The 17,796-nt window shown below is 38.6% G+C and overlaps 1 protein-coding gene across 5 annotated transcripts in view; it reads left to right on the forward strand.

The window, feature by feature from the left end:
- The window catches only part of PPP3R1 (protein phosphatase 3 regulatory subunit B, alpha), a 40,933-nt gene that overhangs the window by 15,754 nt on the left and 7,383 nt on the right, over nt 1–17,796 (forward strand). The window contains exons 1-4 of one of the 5 annotated variants that reach the window (XM_040599186.1): nt 5,161–5,395; nt 5,505–5,529; nt 7,721–7,760; nt 17,153–17,329. In XM_040599186.1, the coding sequence (XP_040455120.1) occupies nt 7,748–7,760; nt 17,153–17,329 (190 nt within the window). In that variant the 5' untranslated portion in view covers nt 5,161–5,395; nt 5,505–5,529; nt 7,721–7,747. Of the gene's footprint in view, nt 1–5,160; nt 5,530–7,720; nt 7,761–15,852; nt 16,047–16,810; nt 16,951–17,152; nt 17,330–17,796 lie in introns of those variants that run through there. The other 4 variants (XM_040599185.1, XM_040599183.1, XM_040599182.1 and 1 more) reach the window with 4 other exon arrangements.

Consider the following 17,796-nt stretch of genomic DNA (forward strand, 5'->3'; position numbering starts at 1 on the left):
CATTAAGGTGCAAGAATTAGACGATAGCAGTTCGCAGTTTCTCTCTGTTTATTGGATACGTTTGGTTTAGTGTCCTCAATGCAAGAAGCTTCGAGCGTGGAGTTGTAGCTGAGTCAAGGAAGTTAAAAATCATTATACAAATTCCTAAATGAAGGAAACTCTTGTGCTAGAATAAATAGCTTTTTTTTTTTTTGCTTCGTGGGTTTTCCCAATGATTAACAGTCATAGTTGGGAAAGCAAATGTGTCCCAGAAAGACATGGAATAACTTAAAAGAAGTTCAAAGTGGAGTTCTTTTTTAATATTTGGGGTACTTTCTGAAACTTGGTGGATGTTTGATCCATTTGTTATCTCTGTGTGCCTAGGGAACTCTTAACAGCTCGTAGGAAGTACTAACTAAATACCAAGATTTAAGGTCAATACATATATTTTGTAGTCTGCTTCTATAGATGTATCTTGTGTTCAGAGGTCCAGAAGAAAATAACTGTGATCTATTGCTATGATATGCACTCTCTTTTGGGCTAACTAAAGAAAACAAATGATGGATACTTTTCCATAGAAATGCTGTTTATTCTTTTGTTAACATACCATTGGAATATTTCTTTGGTAAAGACTATGTCTGTGTTTCTTTCATGACCCATGCCATTCTGTGAAATATACAATGGCAATTCTAGTTGTTGGGATTTTGTTAAAAATTACTGGGTTTAGTGGGAAGTCTTACTCAGAAGAGCAGGAGGTCGCAACTCTTCAACTACCAAGTGAATGACAGTAGTTTACTGTCCCGTTTGTGATCTGTGCTACTTACCTGGTACAATTACTGCTGCTTCTATGTTTTTCCCTTGCCTTTTCTTTCCTTTTTTTTTTCCCTCCTGTAATCCCTTGCTTTTCTGGATAACCTGTAAAAATGTATTGCTTACTTGTAACCTGTTTATTCTGTTGCATGGCACCCAGATTTGAAGTGAAATGAGATGGTTTCCAACTTTTGAGTACTACATTGGGTTTATGGTCCAACAAGGTGATGGCTATAAAATGTGTGGCGGGAGTTTTTCACAGCTTTGGATACAAAAATGAATGGGGCATAAGCAGAGCTCAGATTGTGAACATTGTGTAATTGTGAAGGTTCAATAAATTGTTGACTTGGTTGGGTTCAGCTTGGAAGTCTTGCAGCTTAAACTGCTGTCATACTGTCTTAAGTTCGGGGTTAGAAAGGCAAGGACTAAGGCTGCCCCTCAGAAGAGTGGATGGATTTGTTGGTGGCCTGGAAAAATAATGTGAGATTGGGAAGTGTAGTACAGATGCTTCTAGAAGAAGAAACTTAATTTTGGAACTTACTGAATGTGAGGTGGATGTCAGGCATTTGTATGTAAGTATTTAAATTCTGTGGGAATCCTAGAAACTAGGTTGAGAATTTGGGGTCGGCAGTGAAACTGTCACTGCCCTTAAGTTGCTCGAACTTCTACATGCCTTCTAATTTAATGCCCTCTAAATTCTTGGCTTTGCTTAACCTTAGAGGTAGATGTATTCTCTTAGTATTTCAGTAGAAGTCTTGTGCTAGACTGCCGCTTATTCCGAGGAGCTAGTATTCAAGGGAGTTGCACTCTGTGCCTGGAATACTTTTGCAAAGCAAGTACTTAGTAGTTGCTTTGCATAAAACAATGTAAAAGCCACCAAGTTGTTTTAAAAGTTAATTCTAAATTTTGGCAGTTAGTCAGCACTATTACTGGCTTCTAAATTAATTCTAGTCCTGTTTTCCTGTAACTGTTGTGATATCCCAGTTTTAAGTAGACTTCTTTTAGTGGCTGCAATGAAAAGCCTAAAGGTGACTTAATTACTCAAGAGTCAAACACATATGCTAGATTCCCTAGTGACCTTATCTGTGACATCTCTACAAGTTTCCTTTAGATAGTGTACAAATTAGGTATTCCTGTTAAATATACTGGAAGATACTTCTCTGTATTGAGTAGTTTGAGGGTGTTTTGTCTTTTTTTTTCTAATCAGACTTAACCAAAAAAGGTGAAGTATATTCATGCTGTTGCCAAATGGGGTATATGAAGGTGTTTTTCTTGCTGCTCTTTTCCACTGAAACCGTATTCCTGTTTGTCTTGTCTTAAGCCACATTTCTTGTACTGTCTACAGAAATTTTGGGCATGTCTTTCATCTGTGCTCTAAACTCCTTTTAGGCTTTAATTGCTCTGGTAATTCACATATGAAATGTACAAATTACAGTAGGTGACATCTTGTGTATTTTTGTGACTGACATTTAATTCAGGAATTCAAACATTAAAGTGGCTTAAAGCCTCCTGACCTTTGTCTGAAATTCATTTTAAGAAATTTAAACCACTGTGGATGTGTCTGGCATGTTCAATTGATGCAAAAGTTTTTTAGAGCCTTGATAACAAATGCCATCCTTTTTAGTTTGCCAACTTGCGTAGTGTTTGTTGATGAAGGGTACAGTGCCAACCTATGACAGCCAAAGCTCTAGTAACTTACTAAACAAGGGTCATGAAAAAAAGGGAAAAAAAGAAAAAAACCGAACAAAAATCCAACCCCCGAAGTTCTCTTCAGCAAACTGGGAGTTCTTCATCATTAAAGCTTTGTGAAAATGGCAGTATATGGAAAATGAACTTGAAGGAAATGAGGAGAAAGAAGAATTCTCTGCAGCAGGTAATTTTCATTAACTGTTAATTTTGGTGATATGGAGGAGAATGAGAAAAGATAAAGAAGCATTTTGTTTGTGGAAGAGGAAGAAGGGTCTTTTGAGCAGGTGCTTTTTAAATGATCGCTTGCCAGCTTCCACCATCTTTCTTAACACTCCCATTCTTTTCTAGTTGTAGTAGTGGGTGATGGAAAATTAGCTTTTTGTGTAACTTGAGAATTGAAATTTATTATCTTAATAATCCCCGGTTCTGACCCCCAACTGTTTCACCTGCCCACTCTAGTTTCTTTCTTGTGGTAACAAAGATAATTAGTAATGTAGAAGGTGCAGGAGCAAATGCAGGAAGCACAGCATATGGTGTGTTGACAACACCTCATGAGGTGCCTACATGTCAAAAACACAAATGCAGATACACTAATAATGGTTTGTTTCTGCGGAAAGCTTTGGTGCCTAGGTGTAAGCCAACTGGAGCGGCAAGGTGGTTTGTGTGTTTAAGGCCATTTACAACAAGGAGGAGCTTATTATGCTGCTTTCTATGTTGGTGCAAGAATTGTAGTAAATCTCAGACAGCTACTGCTTGTACTAAACAGATCTTAAGAGACCGCTCTTGCCACTTGTTAAATTAATCCGTTGTCTGGCTAGGGAAACAAATCAAATGCTTTGAAACAATCTAACTTTTCAACTGTTTCAGGAGTTCATTTGTATTTGTAGGCCCTTACAACACTGCCTTCTGAGGACTGAATTGGAACCAAGTCCTAAGCTGACATTGTGGCTTGCTGGCATTTAAACACATTTTCTGCTTTCTATAAAAGCAGAAAACTAATTGAAGACTGATACTGCAATTTAAGTCTCTGAACTATCTACAAAAAATGTTCCTTATGCAGCAAAGTAACATACAGTCAAACAGAGCTAGAAAGTATCTGCTGATGTGTGCTGAAGGACTGCTCTGCAGTCTGATGTCTTAATGTGTACAAGCTGTTTTGTATGAACAACTTCAGCTAAAAATTTAGATTCTGTTGCTAGTTTTGCTAATTGAAAATTTATTTTTTTTTATTTTCTATCCGCAGCTCTTCATGTCTTTTGCTGAGGAAACTTGTCAAGATAATTGCCTTTAACCATTCTGTCTTGGAGGAGCGTGTACAAAACTGATCTTAAGAAGAGAGAGCGATTAGTGTTTGAAGTAACTGCCAAAGAAAGAGAAATAAAGAAACATGTTTTTATGGATAATCTACAGAAGAAATAAAGACTAAAGTCCATTAATAGGTTATCCTTAATCAGTAAAGGCATGGCTGCTGGAAGGAGAAAAGGAGAATAATTACTAGAGAATGAAGTTGCAAGGAACATTTTTATTCTTAAAGAAACAAACTACATGTCATATAACTTCGGAAATACTTTACTGAAGTGGTTTAATTTCTCTAGTAAACTGATATTTCTGCAGTATTCAGTCTGTTAGTAGACTCAGCTGTTCCTTGATCCATAAGTATTTCTAAGTCATGGTTTTGCTGCTGTTTAACCAGGAATTAACTTGCAGGGATCTAACAGCATTTGAGAAAACTTCCAAGATTTTTCTAAAAGGATAAAGCTATTCAAAATAGCCGTAGTATGCCAGCCACTTGTTCTAATTGTATAACTTGAGAGAAAAGAGTTGGAACTCGAGCAGAATGGTACTAATACCCAGATGCAGCTGAGGAAAGCATGTTTTATACTAGGCGTAGGTGCCAAGTAAATCTGTTGTGGAGTGTTGATGCTGTACAAGCTGCATTTCTTCAACCAGCCATGTGTCACTTGTTTCTAAATGTGCTAATATGGTGTATATGAGAGGATACTCTCACTTCATGTGAGGTATGCTAAATATATATCTGGCAGGAAATACTAATATTATAATGAGGTTTTTAAGTTGGCAGTCTTTAAGAGTTGTATTGGAACCTTACTTTACACATTTGTTTGTATAAATCAACTTTTCTGCATCAGAGATGAAATAACATGCTGTTCAGAGATTTTACAGTAATCTATGTCTTCATAAATGAGTATAATCTTAAAATCATAAAAAAGTCAATGCTGTGTTATTTTACTGAATAAGGCTTATAATTGCGATGATATCTTGCAGTAACTGTCAAATTTTCTTTTAGTGCATCTAGTCTTGAAGTAGTATTTTCCAGCATTCTTTTGAATGCTACCTGGTCCCAATGTTAAACTTTGGTAGTTCTCTGCATTAAAACTGCACAGATGAAAATGTGTACCTGATTTTCTTCCCTTTTCTTAAAGGGCTTATTTGACACTTTGAAGTCTCATAGCTGGGCTTCCCTCCCTGCTTTTTTTCGTAATACATTAATGTGAGTATAGCTCTAGACCTTCCATCTTACTGTGTGCTCGTTCTTACAGAGCAAGAAAATACACAATCTATTTAGCACTTGTGTTTCAAGGCTTATATTGCACCTTATAGCATGTGCACACATACTGATTGTATTTGGGGACAAAGAAGTGACCTTTTCATATTGCTGTTCAGAATATGATGAAAAATGCCTGCCCCCAAGACCAAACCATTAATCATCATCTCTGAGGTTCAAGTCTCTGGTATAGAGGAGCACCTTTGTATTTGTCCAGGTCACAGCTGTGCGAACTGGAATCTTGGCATGAGTAGCGTGAACATTTATTTGTACAAAAAAAAGAAAGATTAAGTCTTTGTAAAACTCACTTTTGGATTCTTCTGTGAAGATGAACACTCAGCACATCCATAGCAGGTAACTACTTCTTAAAATACCTTAATTAAATACCATGTTGCAAATATTGAGCAGTCACGTAATTTGTATGTTTTCACTTAATATTTTTTTCTGATTTTTTTTTTTGTAGATACCCAAGTTCCAGTCCTGGATAGGTAAGTATTCTTAACACTTCTTTTTAGCAGTAACAAAAGTTTCACAGTAAAATTAAGCTGAAATGTATTCACTTTTGTCCTCTGTTCTCCAAATATTTTTTATAGGCTACTTCATTTAGATAACTTGATTATGGTTTAGCATGTGCATCTAAATGCATAGTAAGACTCCTTATAAACATTACACTTACTCAGTTCGTGAACCGAAAAAAGTTATTCCTGGTTTTGTAATTCTTCCTGCTCAGTTTTCAGAAGCCTTTAATGCAGCTTTAGAGAGATTGATTTTTGGTAGCCTGTGCTAGAAATTAACTTTCTCCCAACACCTGAACAGGGATATAATTGCCCAGAACAGTCTTCTAATGTAGTTATGATTGTATATTTGTGTGTGCATGTGCATAAGTGCACTGGTTTTAATTCGACTTTCTCCTTTAATTTGCAGCCTTCCAGTCTGGTGTTTTTCTTGCCTCTTCATGACCTCGTGTCTTGAGCAGCCTAGCTGGATCCCCTGGTTCCTGTTTCTTCTTGTTTCAAAATTCTGCTTTCCCCCATTTTAAAACCCCTACCCTTTTATATTCATTTATGTACACTAGGCTTTTACTACCTGTTTTGATCTTCACTGTTTTTTCTAAGACTGGGTTCCATCCAAGATTTTCATGTGGCACTGTTCTCCTGGATTCCCTGCCACAGTGGGATAAGTTTCTCTTGTAGAGTGTCTCAGTCATGCTTTTGAGGTTTTAGGGACCTGATGGTCCTCATCCGTGTTTGTCTGCTACTTTGTCTTGCTATGAGTAGGCATTGGGGAAGAAGTTAAGGCTGTATCTTTTGCTGCTCTACTTCTAAAGCAAATGTATTAACCTTTTCTAAAGAAGCCAGAAACCTTGTGGACTGGGGGGGACGAGCAAAGTGAATGTCTTCTGGAGGTGGGAAAAAAAAGGCAACCCCCTGCCCTGAACAACACATCTCAGACATGTTTAGATTCATGAAATGTTTGTTCTGCCCCTTTCTGTTCTTATTAGGAAATGCAGTTGCATGCTTCCAGGCTAAATGTAGTTCTTCCTTATTTTTTTCCCCCCTTCTGTCAAGTAATCTCTGTATTTCTGCTCAATTTTATGTAATTTTTTGAGGAGTCTTTCTGTGCAAGTGCTCAGCTATGGAATCCCTTATGCTCCACACCGTAAGAGAATCACTGCTGAATAGTGTGTGTCTTAGACTCATCTTAAATGTGTTTTGTTTTCTTGTTTAAAACACTCCCTAAAAAAAAAAAAAATTCTCGGTTATGAATCGCTTCAGTTACCTGGTCACTCTTTTGCTGACTGATTCAGAAGAGGCATTAAGCCAGTGTGTGTTGTGATCTTCTCTGGCTCAAAGCGAGGCATTTGGAGAAAAAATACTAACTTCTAATACTATTGTCTTTTGGCGTTCGTGTTGCAGTAGTTGCAGATTTCAATATGTGCAAATTCAAAGTGACTGTACCCTCAAGGTTTTAATTTTTCTTGCTCTGGCTGTGTTATAGTGCAGCAAGGATTTAAAATCTTGGTATCTTAGTTCAACTTTCCACTCAACATGTTCCTGTTTTGTAGCTAACATAGTATGTTACAAAAGTATTTAATTGTAAAGCTGTTAACATCTGAATTTTTGGTCATGTAAACCACTTTCTTGCATCATTCTTCCTGTGTGAATCCTTTTTTGGGGAGTGGGCATGGTGGCTTGGGAGAAAATAATGCTGATTTTCGTATGCAAAGTGAGTAATATTTGTCATGGTAATTCATAAGGACGTGCTTGTTTCTGTGTATAAAATAAAATGGTAAAGCAGATTATGTGAAGTTTTGAAATTAAATACTATTTTTAACTTGAAAAGTAGCATTTGCACAATATATAAGTAGTGATTTTTTTTTTGAGTTTAGAATATGGAATTGAAGTTCTTATCATCGTGTGGACTGCTGATAAGTTCATGGGAATTCTCATCAGAGGAGACTCAATGGTTTTATATTTCTTTGTATGTTTTGGTAACATAGACCTATCCAAATAAAACATTGTCCCTGGTTGTTGGGTTTAAAATATGTGGTGGCTGTTTTCTTTAAAAAAACACATATAACTGGCATTGCCTGAGATGTTTACAGTGTTGAAACTTAAGATAGTTCCTCTGAGCTAATTTGGGAATAATTGCAGCTTTGTTCTTTTTTTTGTCTTTCAGGGAAATGAGGCAAGCTACCCTTTGGAAATGTGCTCGCACTGTAAGTTAACTGCTGCGCTATATTGTTAGATTAATCTTATTTGGAGAAATTTCACGTATGAATTTACTGCTTGAAGTTACGCAGTTTAGATACTAACCAAAAGAGTAAAACTAAAAGGTGAAAGATTACCTTTGGGAATAATGTAGCTTTTGCTGTTGGATTATAAAATCAAAAATCAGTCCATCTTTGGGGGGGGGGGGGGGGGGAATTGCTTAAAGATACATTTTAATTTTTTTTTCCCCCATTAGAGCACAAACCAAACTTATGGTGGTTTTGCTGTCTAACTGGTAGTTCACTGGTGGGGCTTTGCTGTCGGTCGCAGTGCCATTTCCTCAGAGCTGTGGAGCAGCTCGTGGTGCAGCGTGGCCTGTGTTAGGAGCGAAGTGTATATTGCCTAAGCTGCCTTTGTGCCCTCAGAGGAAAGAGAGGTTGAGGCTAAAAAAGCGTTTTTTTCCTGTGTATGCTTGCAGCCAGGCATTTAGGTGAGAAGCCACTTGGTGTTACTTGCTTTTGGCTGCGTGTGCATAAAATACGCGGCTCAGTCTCGTGGGGTTAGTCTGCCCTGTAAAAATAACCAAAGTATTTCTTGCCTAAAGCTAACCAAAGAAAGGGTTGTCTTGTGAAATGGCCCCATGGTGGTATGCTAAGCGTACTTATTTTTAATTGCTTTTTTCCTTGAATGTTTTTCTCCAGCACAGTTTGTGTGTAGACCTGTGTGTGTATGTATGGACTGATGGATAAAAGTCCTCCTCTTCGGTGAATCAGATCTTGTTTTTAAACAGGGTAAATAAATTCTTCAAGGTAGGGACTGTCTTCTAGATTGCTTTCACAATGCTAGTCATAACTGAACTCCAGCTCTAAGTCAAAAGGTAATATAAATTACATGGAGGAATCTTTCTAAATATGTTTTTCAGAGAAATGAGACTTTACCTAGTAACTTGCAAGACCTCTATGCCTCATACACATGACCACATGAATTATAATTTGAGTCATCAGTCTGTAAATACTTGAGAATTTTTACCCACAGCACTGCCTTGCTGTCTTATGCTCACTGTGTGTATTTTATTAAATGTGGATGCGTGGGCAGAAGTTTCGTATTTGATGAAGACTTAAATAGTCTTTTTCTGAATCATGTATATCCGTCGTAGGTTACTGCTCCATTGGTCGGTTTTTCCTTAGGCACAAACATGCTTCTGGAGGTTTTAGTTGTTTTATAGCTAGGTACGTCTCTGCCGGTGTTGTAAGCGGTGTGTTGCCATCCTTAACTTCTGATTCTAGGACAAGTTATGTTTATTGGTAGCAACTGTCATCCTGAAGGTTTATTACTGGGCTTGTTTTCCCCCTTTTATTGTAGAGAAAGAGAAGATTTCCACATTCGATTCTGTGTTTAAACTGTATGTGGAGGATGTTGGTTGTGTAAATCTGAGGTTTCCCAGATTTTCCCAGAAAAATGAAGCTTTTTCTGCTTTGATGGCCCTTCTTGAAGTGTGAGCTGCTTCTCTGGGCAACATAACTATGGGAAGACGTTAATTACCACAGATATCCCTTTGCTTGATTGTGCCTAATCACCACAATGATTGTGCTGTGCTTAAAGATCTTGCATGCCTGAATATCCTGAAGGAGCAGAGTTTTTTGGAGATGTGTGCAGTAGCATGCCTGTGAATGAGTCCTCTGAGTAGATGTTCACCTTGTTCTTCCAGTGTTAAATGGTCACGCTGCTTCTGGGTAGTGGTCAGGAACAGGACAAAAGCCTTTCAGAGAAAGATGAGGCAAGGTTTTTGAAGATCATTTGATCAGCTTTTGGAATGGATAGATTTTTGGGAGGCTGTCAGTTGGCAATAATGTATTTATGCTGTCTGCACAATGCCATTGGGTCATAACTTCTGCCTGGTGCTGCAGTTGCTACTTCGGTGTCTTGTTTTATAAGAATAATTTTGTTTTAATCTTGGCAGTTACAGAAAGCAAATTTCTGTGCCTAATTAAATAGTAAAGAATATTCTTTTTACCCTTCATTTTAGAAAGTCAGTTCTTTTCAGTGGGTCAATTAGTGTTGTTGGATTCCTTAAAGCAGTATGGTTTTGTTTCTCAGCTATGCTGTGTCTGAGAAATTACTGAAATCTAGTGCTTTTTTTACATGGTGAAGGTTTTGTCAGCCAAGCTGTGTCAAATTATCCATAAGAAAACTTCACAGCAAAAAGCTGTGAAGAAAACTATTTTATAGATCAGTAAACAATGTTTTATAGTGTAGTATTTTATAGTAGAAAGTAGTTCTTGGTATAGGATTTTGTAGTATAAACAATATTGTATAGTATGTTTTGTTTTTAGGATGAGGAGGCCACTATCTGTTTTCTAACTTAGGAAATTGTAATTGATGCATCTGAAGTCATGAAAAGGATTAGGCCAGCTGTGTGTAAGCATATACAAGACAAGTGGTTGAATGTGTTCTCAAGGGCGTCATCTTTTTGAAATCGGATCTCCAAGACTGAAATGGCTGTCTTGGTTGCTACTCTGAAACACTATATTCGTGAATCAGACAAGACTGTAGATAGAGGTGAGAGCGTTTGCTGAAGGTCTGTTTTATTTTGAGATCTCTGCAATCCATTCTTATGGGGGGAGGGAAATACTTTTTTTTTAAAAACCTGAGAACACTTAAAATTTTCACAACACGTTTTATTTACAAAACTTTTTTCCAATGCCTTAGCAATGTTCTTGTTTATAATGATCTCATATTTGAAAAATATGTGGAAATTGGATGCTCTGACCACACTGTGGTCTGGTTTTTGCTAGTTGTAACTTTGAGCAAGTATCTGAAAAGCCAACGTTGTAAACAGAGGTTTAAACACTTAGGTAAACGCTTACTTTGCAGAAGTGCTCAGCATCTCTTTGCTGAGAGATACACGGCTTTTCTAAGGCTTGTATGCTTTGCAGATGCATACAAGGGTACTCTGCAGCAATGGATGTATGGTGCTTCTGCATACATAAGTAATTACCCTGTTAAAATACCACTGAATGTAGTGGATTTCAAGTACAGACTTTTTATGGTGTTCATTACTTTTGACTATCATGTTGTAGGAAGCTAGCCTGTGTACCTTTATGTTGACTAGAAAAAAAAATAGTTAAATGTTTTCTGAAATTACTTTTCAACATAGAGCATACTAGACTCCAGAAACTTGGATTTTAATGTAAGGGTTTTGGGTTGCCATTTAAATACGTTTTATGATGCCATCTGAGCATCAGTTAGGTGAATAATAGCTTGAAACAAACAATTGTTTTAAAACGTAATGGATAATCCTCTGCTGTTGTGTTGGGGGAGAGGAGTGGGTTATTCAGCATAGGTAGCAACGTATCTTCCAGTTGGATGCTCGCTAAAAAACCTCCTGTACTAAAACATTACACAAAGCATTTACGTGTAGTTTGTTGGAAATATGGAGTCCTTGCATTTTAACCCGATTCATCACATTTTTAGAGATGTGCACATGAATTTAAGATACGAAGCAGATATTGCTGGCTCTAGAGTTTTGATGCTTGGATGGAAGAGGAATCTTTTGAAAATAATGATAATTCTTTAACAATAAATCCTTACTACTGGAATGGCTTTAAACCACCTTGATGTATTAGTTACAAGGTGAATGTAATTCAGAATGGATTATGAAATAAACATATATTACTCTGTGTGCTTTCAAACAGTTGAGTAAATTGATGTTTCTACAGGGCTATCAACAAAAGCCTTTTAAAGAAAAAACACGTAGCAGGTGGTATTTCCAGCCAGGTAGTAAGTTTGTAGGCACAGGCATCTGTGCTAAGCTGATGGGATACTTTCAGATTCTGCTGAAAAGTGTAGGGAGCATAGAGCCTCGTGTCGGCTGGTGAGCAAAGCACAAAAAAGGCTAACTGGAGTTTGAGGTTGGAGGAATGCTCGCTGTGACCAGAGCTCGAGGAAGCTCACACTGCTGGGGTGAGTCACAGGCAAAGTCTGCCTCAAATGATGTAAACAAAGCTTGGTTCTCCTTATTTTGCTCAGTGATGTTACCACCCTTTTTACGCTGTTGTGGACTTGGACCTCCTTGGATTTCCTGGTGTTTTCATGTCTCTCCTGGTCTCCTGAGCTTGTCTTGGAAAACTTTTGTCTGCTACTGCCACCATCAGTCCTTCCAGCTTAGAAGAAAGCTTCACTGTATCTGAACTGTCTTGTGCCTTACATTTCCAGTATAGCTTTGGGATGTTCATGTGGGCACTGGGCTGGCTGTAAGGAGCATTAAGAGAAGAAGGAACACAGTAGTTTATCCAGGCTCTGAAAATTTAATTCAGTACTCTGTTCTTCAGTGAGATCTATGTGAAATTTTAAGCAAGTCAGTCTGTTGCTGAGTCCTGAGGAAAAAGCAGTCTTGTAAAAAGGGGGCACATCCATCATAGATGAGGACTGCTATATATGCACATTCAGGGAGGAAATCTGAACAAAAAATGAGCAGGTTGTTATTGAAATGTGCTGTTACATATAAATGTGTGCTGTTTTCATTTAAAAAATCCAAATCAAACCAACCCCAGAAAACCTATGTGGTTTTTAGGTAAGTTCAGCCCAGGCAGAGTTAGCACAAATAGTGACTGAACAACTGAAGGAAGAAGGAAGAGACAAAGACTATGCAGATTTAAGGCTTATACTGTAATTGTTCCTTCCTTACTTTATACCCTTATTTTATTTATAAAGCTATTTTATGAAGACAAAGGTATTACTGAAATAGGAATTTTTAAGTGTATAAGCTTTTTAAATTTTGGCTTGTGGAAAGGATTTTAAAGGTGAGGTGCTTGCAATATATTTAAGGAAAAAATAGTTAAATTGTTCTGATATGAAGTTCTCACACACGCAGTTATAAAACACTGATCTGCAGATGTTAGTTTTGTCTATATATGTTCATTATGAACAGAAGTTTTCATGCTCATGAGCTATTAAAGGAAGTTTTCCTATTCCTGTAATTACTTCGATTTTTCATTATTTTCTCCTCCAGTACTCTCATCCACATCGTGCCCACTGCCAGAAACAAAACATTGGACGAGATTGACACTTGGTCAGGTTTTGGCAGAGATGTAATTTCTTTGGTACTGGCCTTTGACTTGCTTTTTTGTCCCCTGAGAGTAGAACCTTTCTCGGATCTCTAGTGCAGACACCTTCCTTGAATGTCTCAAGGTTTGGAATGAGGGATTTGTCATCCCGTTTCTAGTAGAAACTGCTGCTGAAGGTCTGTACCTGGACTGCTTGTTGCAGCTGAACTGGAATTGACTGTATGAGCTATGAAACTGGATGTGTGTTCATGTGGAGAAAAGTTAATTAACGATTTCTAAGTGTGAAGACTCTGATTTCATAATTTAGACAGTGGTTGCTTTGCTACAATTCAGCAGAATACAAAAAACATTCTTGAGAAATGTTCTTTCATGCCTTTCTAACATCTTCCCCTTCACGTCATCTGATTGTCTCTGTCATCCATAGTCTTGACCTCCTTGACTACAGTCCTTAAAAGAAAAAAAATAATTTCATGCTTTCATCTTCTCTTCAGCATCGCTGGTTTGTACATTTAATTATCTGGCTGATTGTAAATGCAAGGCTGGGTAAGTGAACCGTGGTTCTTGGGCCCAGCAGGTGATGGCAGAGCATGCAGTTTGTGTGGCATTGCTTGTTAACGTTGTGTGTGGTGGGTCAGTTTCCGAATGTCCCAATAAAACGTTCTTTTTCAATTCATGTTGGTAGGTCCTGCTAGAGACAGATTAGCTCTAGATAGAATACCTCTCTGGCAAAAGATTTTCTTAGTGCACCTTGCGTGGAAGATTTTATCTCTCTACTTCAGGCTGGTGTGGTGGCAGGGTTGCTCTTGCCTGACTTCTGTGCAAGCTGTAATCATTGAAAGCTGTGTCGCAGTGTTTGACTGACATGCGTGGTAATGAGCCCCACTTCATAGCAGAACATTCACGGAACTCTGAGTCTCACTTTCAGTCTTTGCTTATATATTTGTGAGGAAAAACTACAAAGTTTGGCTCCCAAGACAGGAAATGAGCTGGAGTCATGAAACAAGACTTTAGCATAATGATACTTCTGGGTTCTGAGAAAATGATGCTCCTCGTGCCTGCTGGTCTCAGGCCTGGCTCAGGTATCTGTTTGATTACATTCTGATTTGTAAAAATGTCATTGCTCTGCTCTGATGCTTAGAGTTGTCTGAAGTAAGCTAGAAATGTTTCAAAGCTTGCAGTCTGTTACCTCATTGGTTTGTGTGGCAAGGGAGAGGAGATTCAGCTGCTTTCATTTTCATCTTTATTAATGCTTCTGTCATTCTTCTCCATTGTGTTTTTTGTGAAATTGCAGAACTATGAAGTATTTCGGATTGCTTAGGAGGCTTTAATCTTTCCATCTTAGTCAGTGCTAGTCTTAATATTGGAAGTGAGATTTCACTGATCTGGTAAGAGGATAACAGTGCATTATATACACTATAGGTTAATATTCAACTTCCTGTTGTTTTAAAGTGAAGTTTTTTGTTTTTTACAGAAGTAATTCACGTACCTTTTATTGCTCTTGTTTTTTTCAGTAGGAAATAGTTCTAATAGTAACCCTCACAGAACTTGTTTCAAGGTTCCCCACCGTGAGTTCTAGATGCAGTTGCAAACTCCTGGTTTCAAGAATAGATCATCTGTGCAGGACTTGTCTTAACAAAATAATGGCCAGTTACTTGAAAGACATTGTGATTTCTGAGTCCAGGTAAGGAAGCAGGAGAGTTGTGGTTGGACCAGGACATAATTTTCAACGTGACTAATAAAAGTAGACAGAGACCGATGTAATGGCCAGACAAGTCCTTATGTTATTGTAATATAGGTATAAATTTTATCTATTCATACATTCGTTTTACATGGGAAAAGGTATTCACGTATGTAGTGTGACGAGCCATGCTTAATGTTTTGGGGTTTTTTCAAATGCTTTTGCTGTAAGGATTTTTTTTTAGGATATTAACACTTCCTATGCAAGTTGCAAGTCTGGAGTAGAGCTTGTAGTAAAAATGAGGTTTGCATGTTAACAGCTCACCAAGGTGCTGGCTTTGCATTAAGCTGTAGTGGGTCCAATAACTGGCGGCAGGGCAGGGAGTGAGGGTGGATAGTGCCAACCATTTCAAAAACTGACTGACTCCGTTTGCAGTGGCAAGGTTTTGAGGAAAACGGGGACTAAGGAGTTTCTGTGGACAGAGGTGAGACCTGATAAATGCCTTCAGTGTTTTGGTGAGAAGCAGCGTTTTGTGCTGGTGGAACTCCTAAGCAGCTATAGGGAACTCTGCTTTGCCGTTTTCTTTTAATACTGTTTTTTAGTCTCATGATTATGTACCACGTGGTGAGATGGCTCCTTTTGTGAGATCCACAGGGGTTTCTGTGAGCTACGCCAACAGTAATGTGCTCCTGACGCTGTGGTGCAGTGCTGCGCCGTTAACAGTACATCCTCATCGTGTTCTGGGCTTCCACGCAAACTGGTGGAAAAAGGAATGTGGCTTAATTAATAAGGCTCTCGTTTGCAATAGAAATAGCAAATTGCGTACTGGGAACTGAGGAGAAACTACTTTAAGCCTCTACCAACGCTGTTTAGCCTTATTTTTGTAGCCTTAGGGGCAGAATCGGATCTGTAAGTCATTGGCACAGCAAAAGGAAGATCATCCTTTTTTGCCCTCTGCCTTTGCAGTTGCAAGCAGTCACCAAGACTGATGAACTATGGAATGTCAGAACTTACTGTTCGGTAAAATAAGTCTTGACAGAAAATAATCTGGGCTTCTGGCATGCTCTCTCCCTTTCTTTTTGCAATAACATAGTTTATATGTATGTGTGTTTGGATTTGGGGCTTTTTAGACAAGGATATCGAGAAACTGAGCTGAGAGTTTGTTGCTGCTTTGGTGGAGAATCGGGTCTCTGAATCGGCCACCGTTTCCGAACAACGCCCTGCACGTTGGCTGACCTTGTGTATTGGGAAGGCTCCGTGCTGGTCGTTTTTAACACTGCACTTCTACAAAAGCCTAAGAAGGTATTAGCGTGATGTAAAGTGGACCAGATGGTGTGTGCCTTATAGAAAATAAGATACAATTTTTTTTTTTACTGTTGGAGCAGACGCTCTAAATGGAGCTAAGAAACGTTGAGGAGACTGCGTTAGGAAGGAAATCGGTATGGGGAGTTCGAAAGCTTCAGGTTCTGTCAGGTGTTGGTGGTTTGCTGCATGCTGGCTGCTTCGAGGACTTCCGAAGAACCCCGCTTCCCCTTCTGTACCCAGACGTGGTGAGCGATGTGTGAACTAACTTTGGGCTTGTAAATCAAGCTGCTGACAGGGAATTTTCAGGTTGTTGTGGGGAAAATTTTTCAAGCTTTTCAGCAGCAAACAGTACAAGACTTTTTTTAGTCATTTTTATGGCTTTACAGATTTAGTCCATTCCTGGCAAAATTAAGGTGTAAAGTAGGGTACTAAGTACATGTGTCATTTGAGATGCTCTATAAATTTGAAGAGGATAGGTGAAGCGGTACAGCTGCAGAACCTGAATCTGCTTTAATTTCTGGGACAAAAATAAATAAAAGTTTGCAGGTCATGGCTACATGTCTGTTTGAGGTGGAGGAAAAAAACTTAAGTCTGTTCAGGTCAGAGGTCCTCAAACTACGGCCCGTGGGCTGGATACAGCCCCCCAGGGTCCTCAGTCCCTCCCCTGGTATTTACAGACCCCCTCCGTCGGGGGTTGGGGGGGGGAACCAAGCAGCCACAGATGACTGCCTGCCACTGCATCCGCGCCGGCCCCCTGGTTAAAAAGTTTGAGGACCCCTGTTTTAGGTGATGTTTTGAGTAGCTGCATGATAGCTGGTCAGCAGTGGGACTGTGTTAACCTGCTTAACCTGGCATGTATCCCAGGAGACCGCAGGTTTGGTGTGCTGAAGAAGTGCTAGTTCTGCTAATGTGTTTACTAATACAATCGTCTTTCTTGCTTATTACATTAGTCTAGTGTAAATGTGTAATGCTAGCTCCTTTGAACAAAACTTGGGGCTCTTTTAACCTTTTTCATACTTGGCATTTGTAAGAGCTGTCTGACTAAGAACTAGCTAAGCATCCTCAATCCTTAAAAATGTTGTGTCAGCACGTGGTATTCAGTGAGACACAAGACAAACTGTGTTATGGCTGGTGCAGGGAGGAAAAAAGGTAAGGCTTGTTTAAAATAAAATGTATTTGTTTTCAGAATTTGTTGTTACCTTTATAATCTTCCATGAGAGCATTTAATAGCTATAATAAAACAGGAGGATGTTTTGGTAGGAAAGCAATGAAATATGCATTGTGCTGAACTGGCAAAGGGTTTACCGAAGCCTTTCCGAGAATAGATGTCGTTTTTTTCTTTTCCTTTCAGTTGATGCTGATGAGATAAAACGACTAGGAAAGAGATTTAAGAAGCTTGATTTGGACAACTCTGGTTCTTTGAGTGTGGAAGAGTTCATGTCTTTACCTGAATTGCAACAGAATCCGTTAGTACAGCGAGTAATAGATATTTTTGACACAGATGGAAATGGAGAAGTGGACTTCAAAGGTAAGACGTGGTGCTTTGTGACAGGTTGGTGGCATTTTATCAGAATTCCTGCAGCTTGGAATTCAAATTTAGCTTCAGCTGAGCAAGGAGGGGCGAAGAAGACTAGTTAATCAAAATAAGGTGCTAATTCCTAATGAAACTGAATACCAGTAAAACTAGTTTCTCTGGCACGTTAGGGCACTCCTGAATGAAATGCTTAAAAGAGCAGATTGTTTAGTAATAGCTTTCCAGGTCATACTGATTTGGGGCTACTCACTGAGTCTGTCGTAAGAGCCTGAATTAGTGTACTTTAATTGTGGTGCTGTCTGAAGTATATTCTTAGGCTGAAGAGACTGAAAAAAGTGGGGATGGACTGTGTAAGTGGTGTCTGTGCGTAAGCTGTATTTATCCAAACTCTATGGGATCTGCCTTTTGTTGGAGGATTCTGAAAATAGTTTTCTGAATTGTGCAAGTGGTGCAAATTTTCT

The sequence above is a fragment of the Falco naumanni genome, chromosome 6, assembly GCF_017639655.2.
Source record: "Falco naumanni isolate bFalNau1 chromosome 6, bFalNau1.pat, whole genome shotgun sequence".
NCBI classification, from domain to species: domain Eukaryota; kingdom Metazoa; phylum Chordata; class Aves; order Falconiformes; family Falconidae; genus Falco; species Falco naumanni.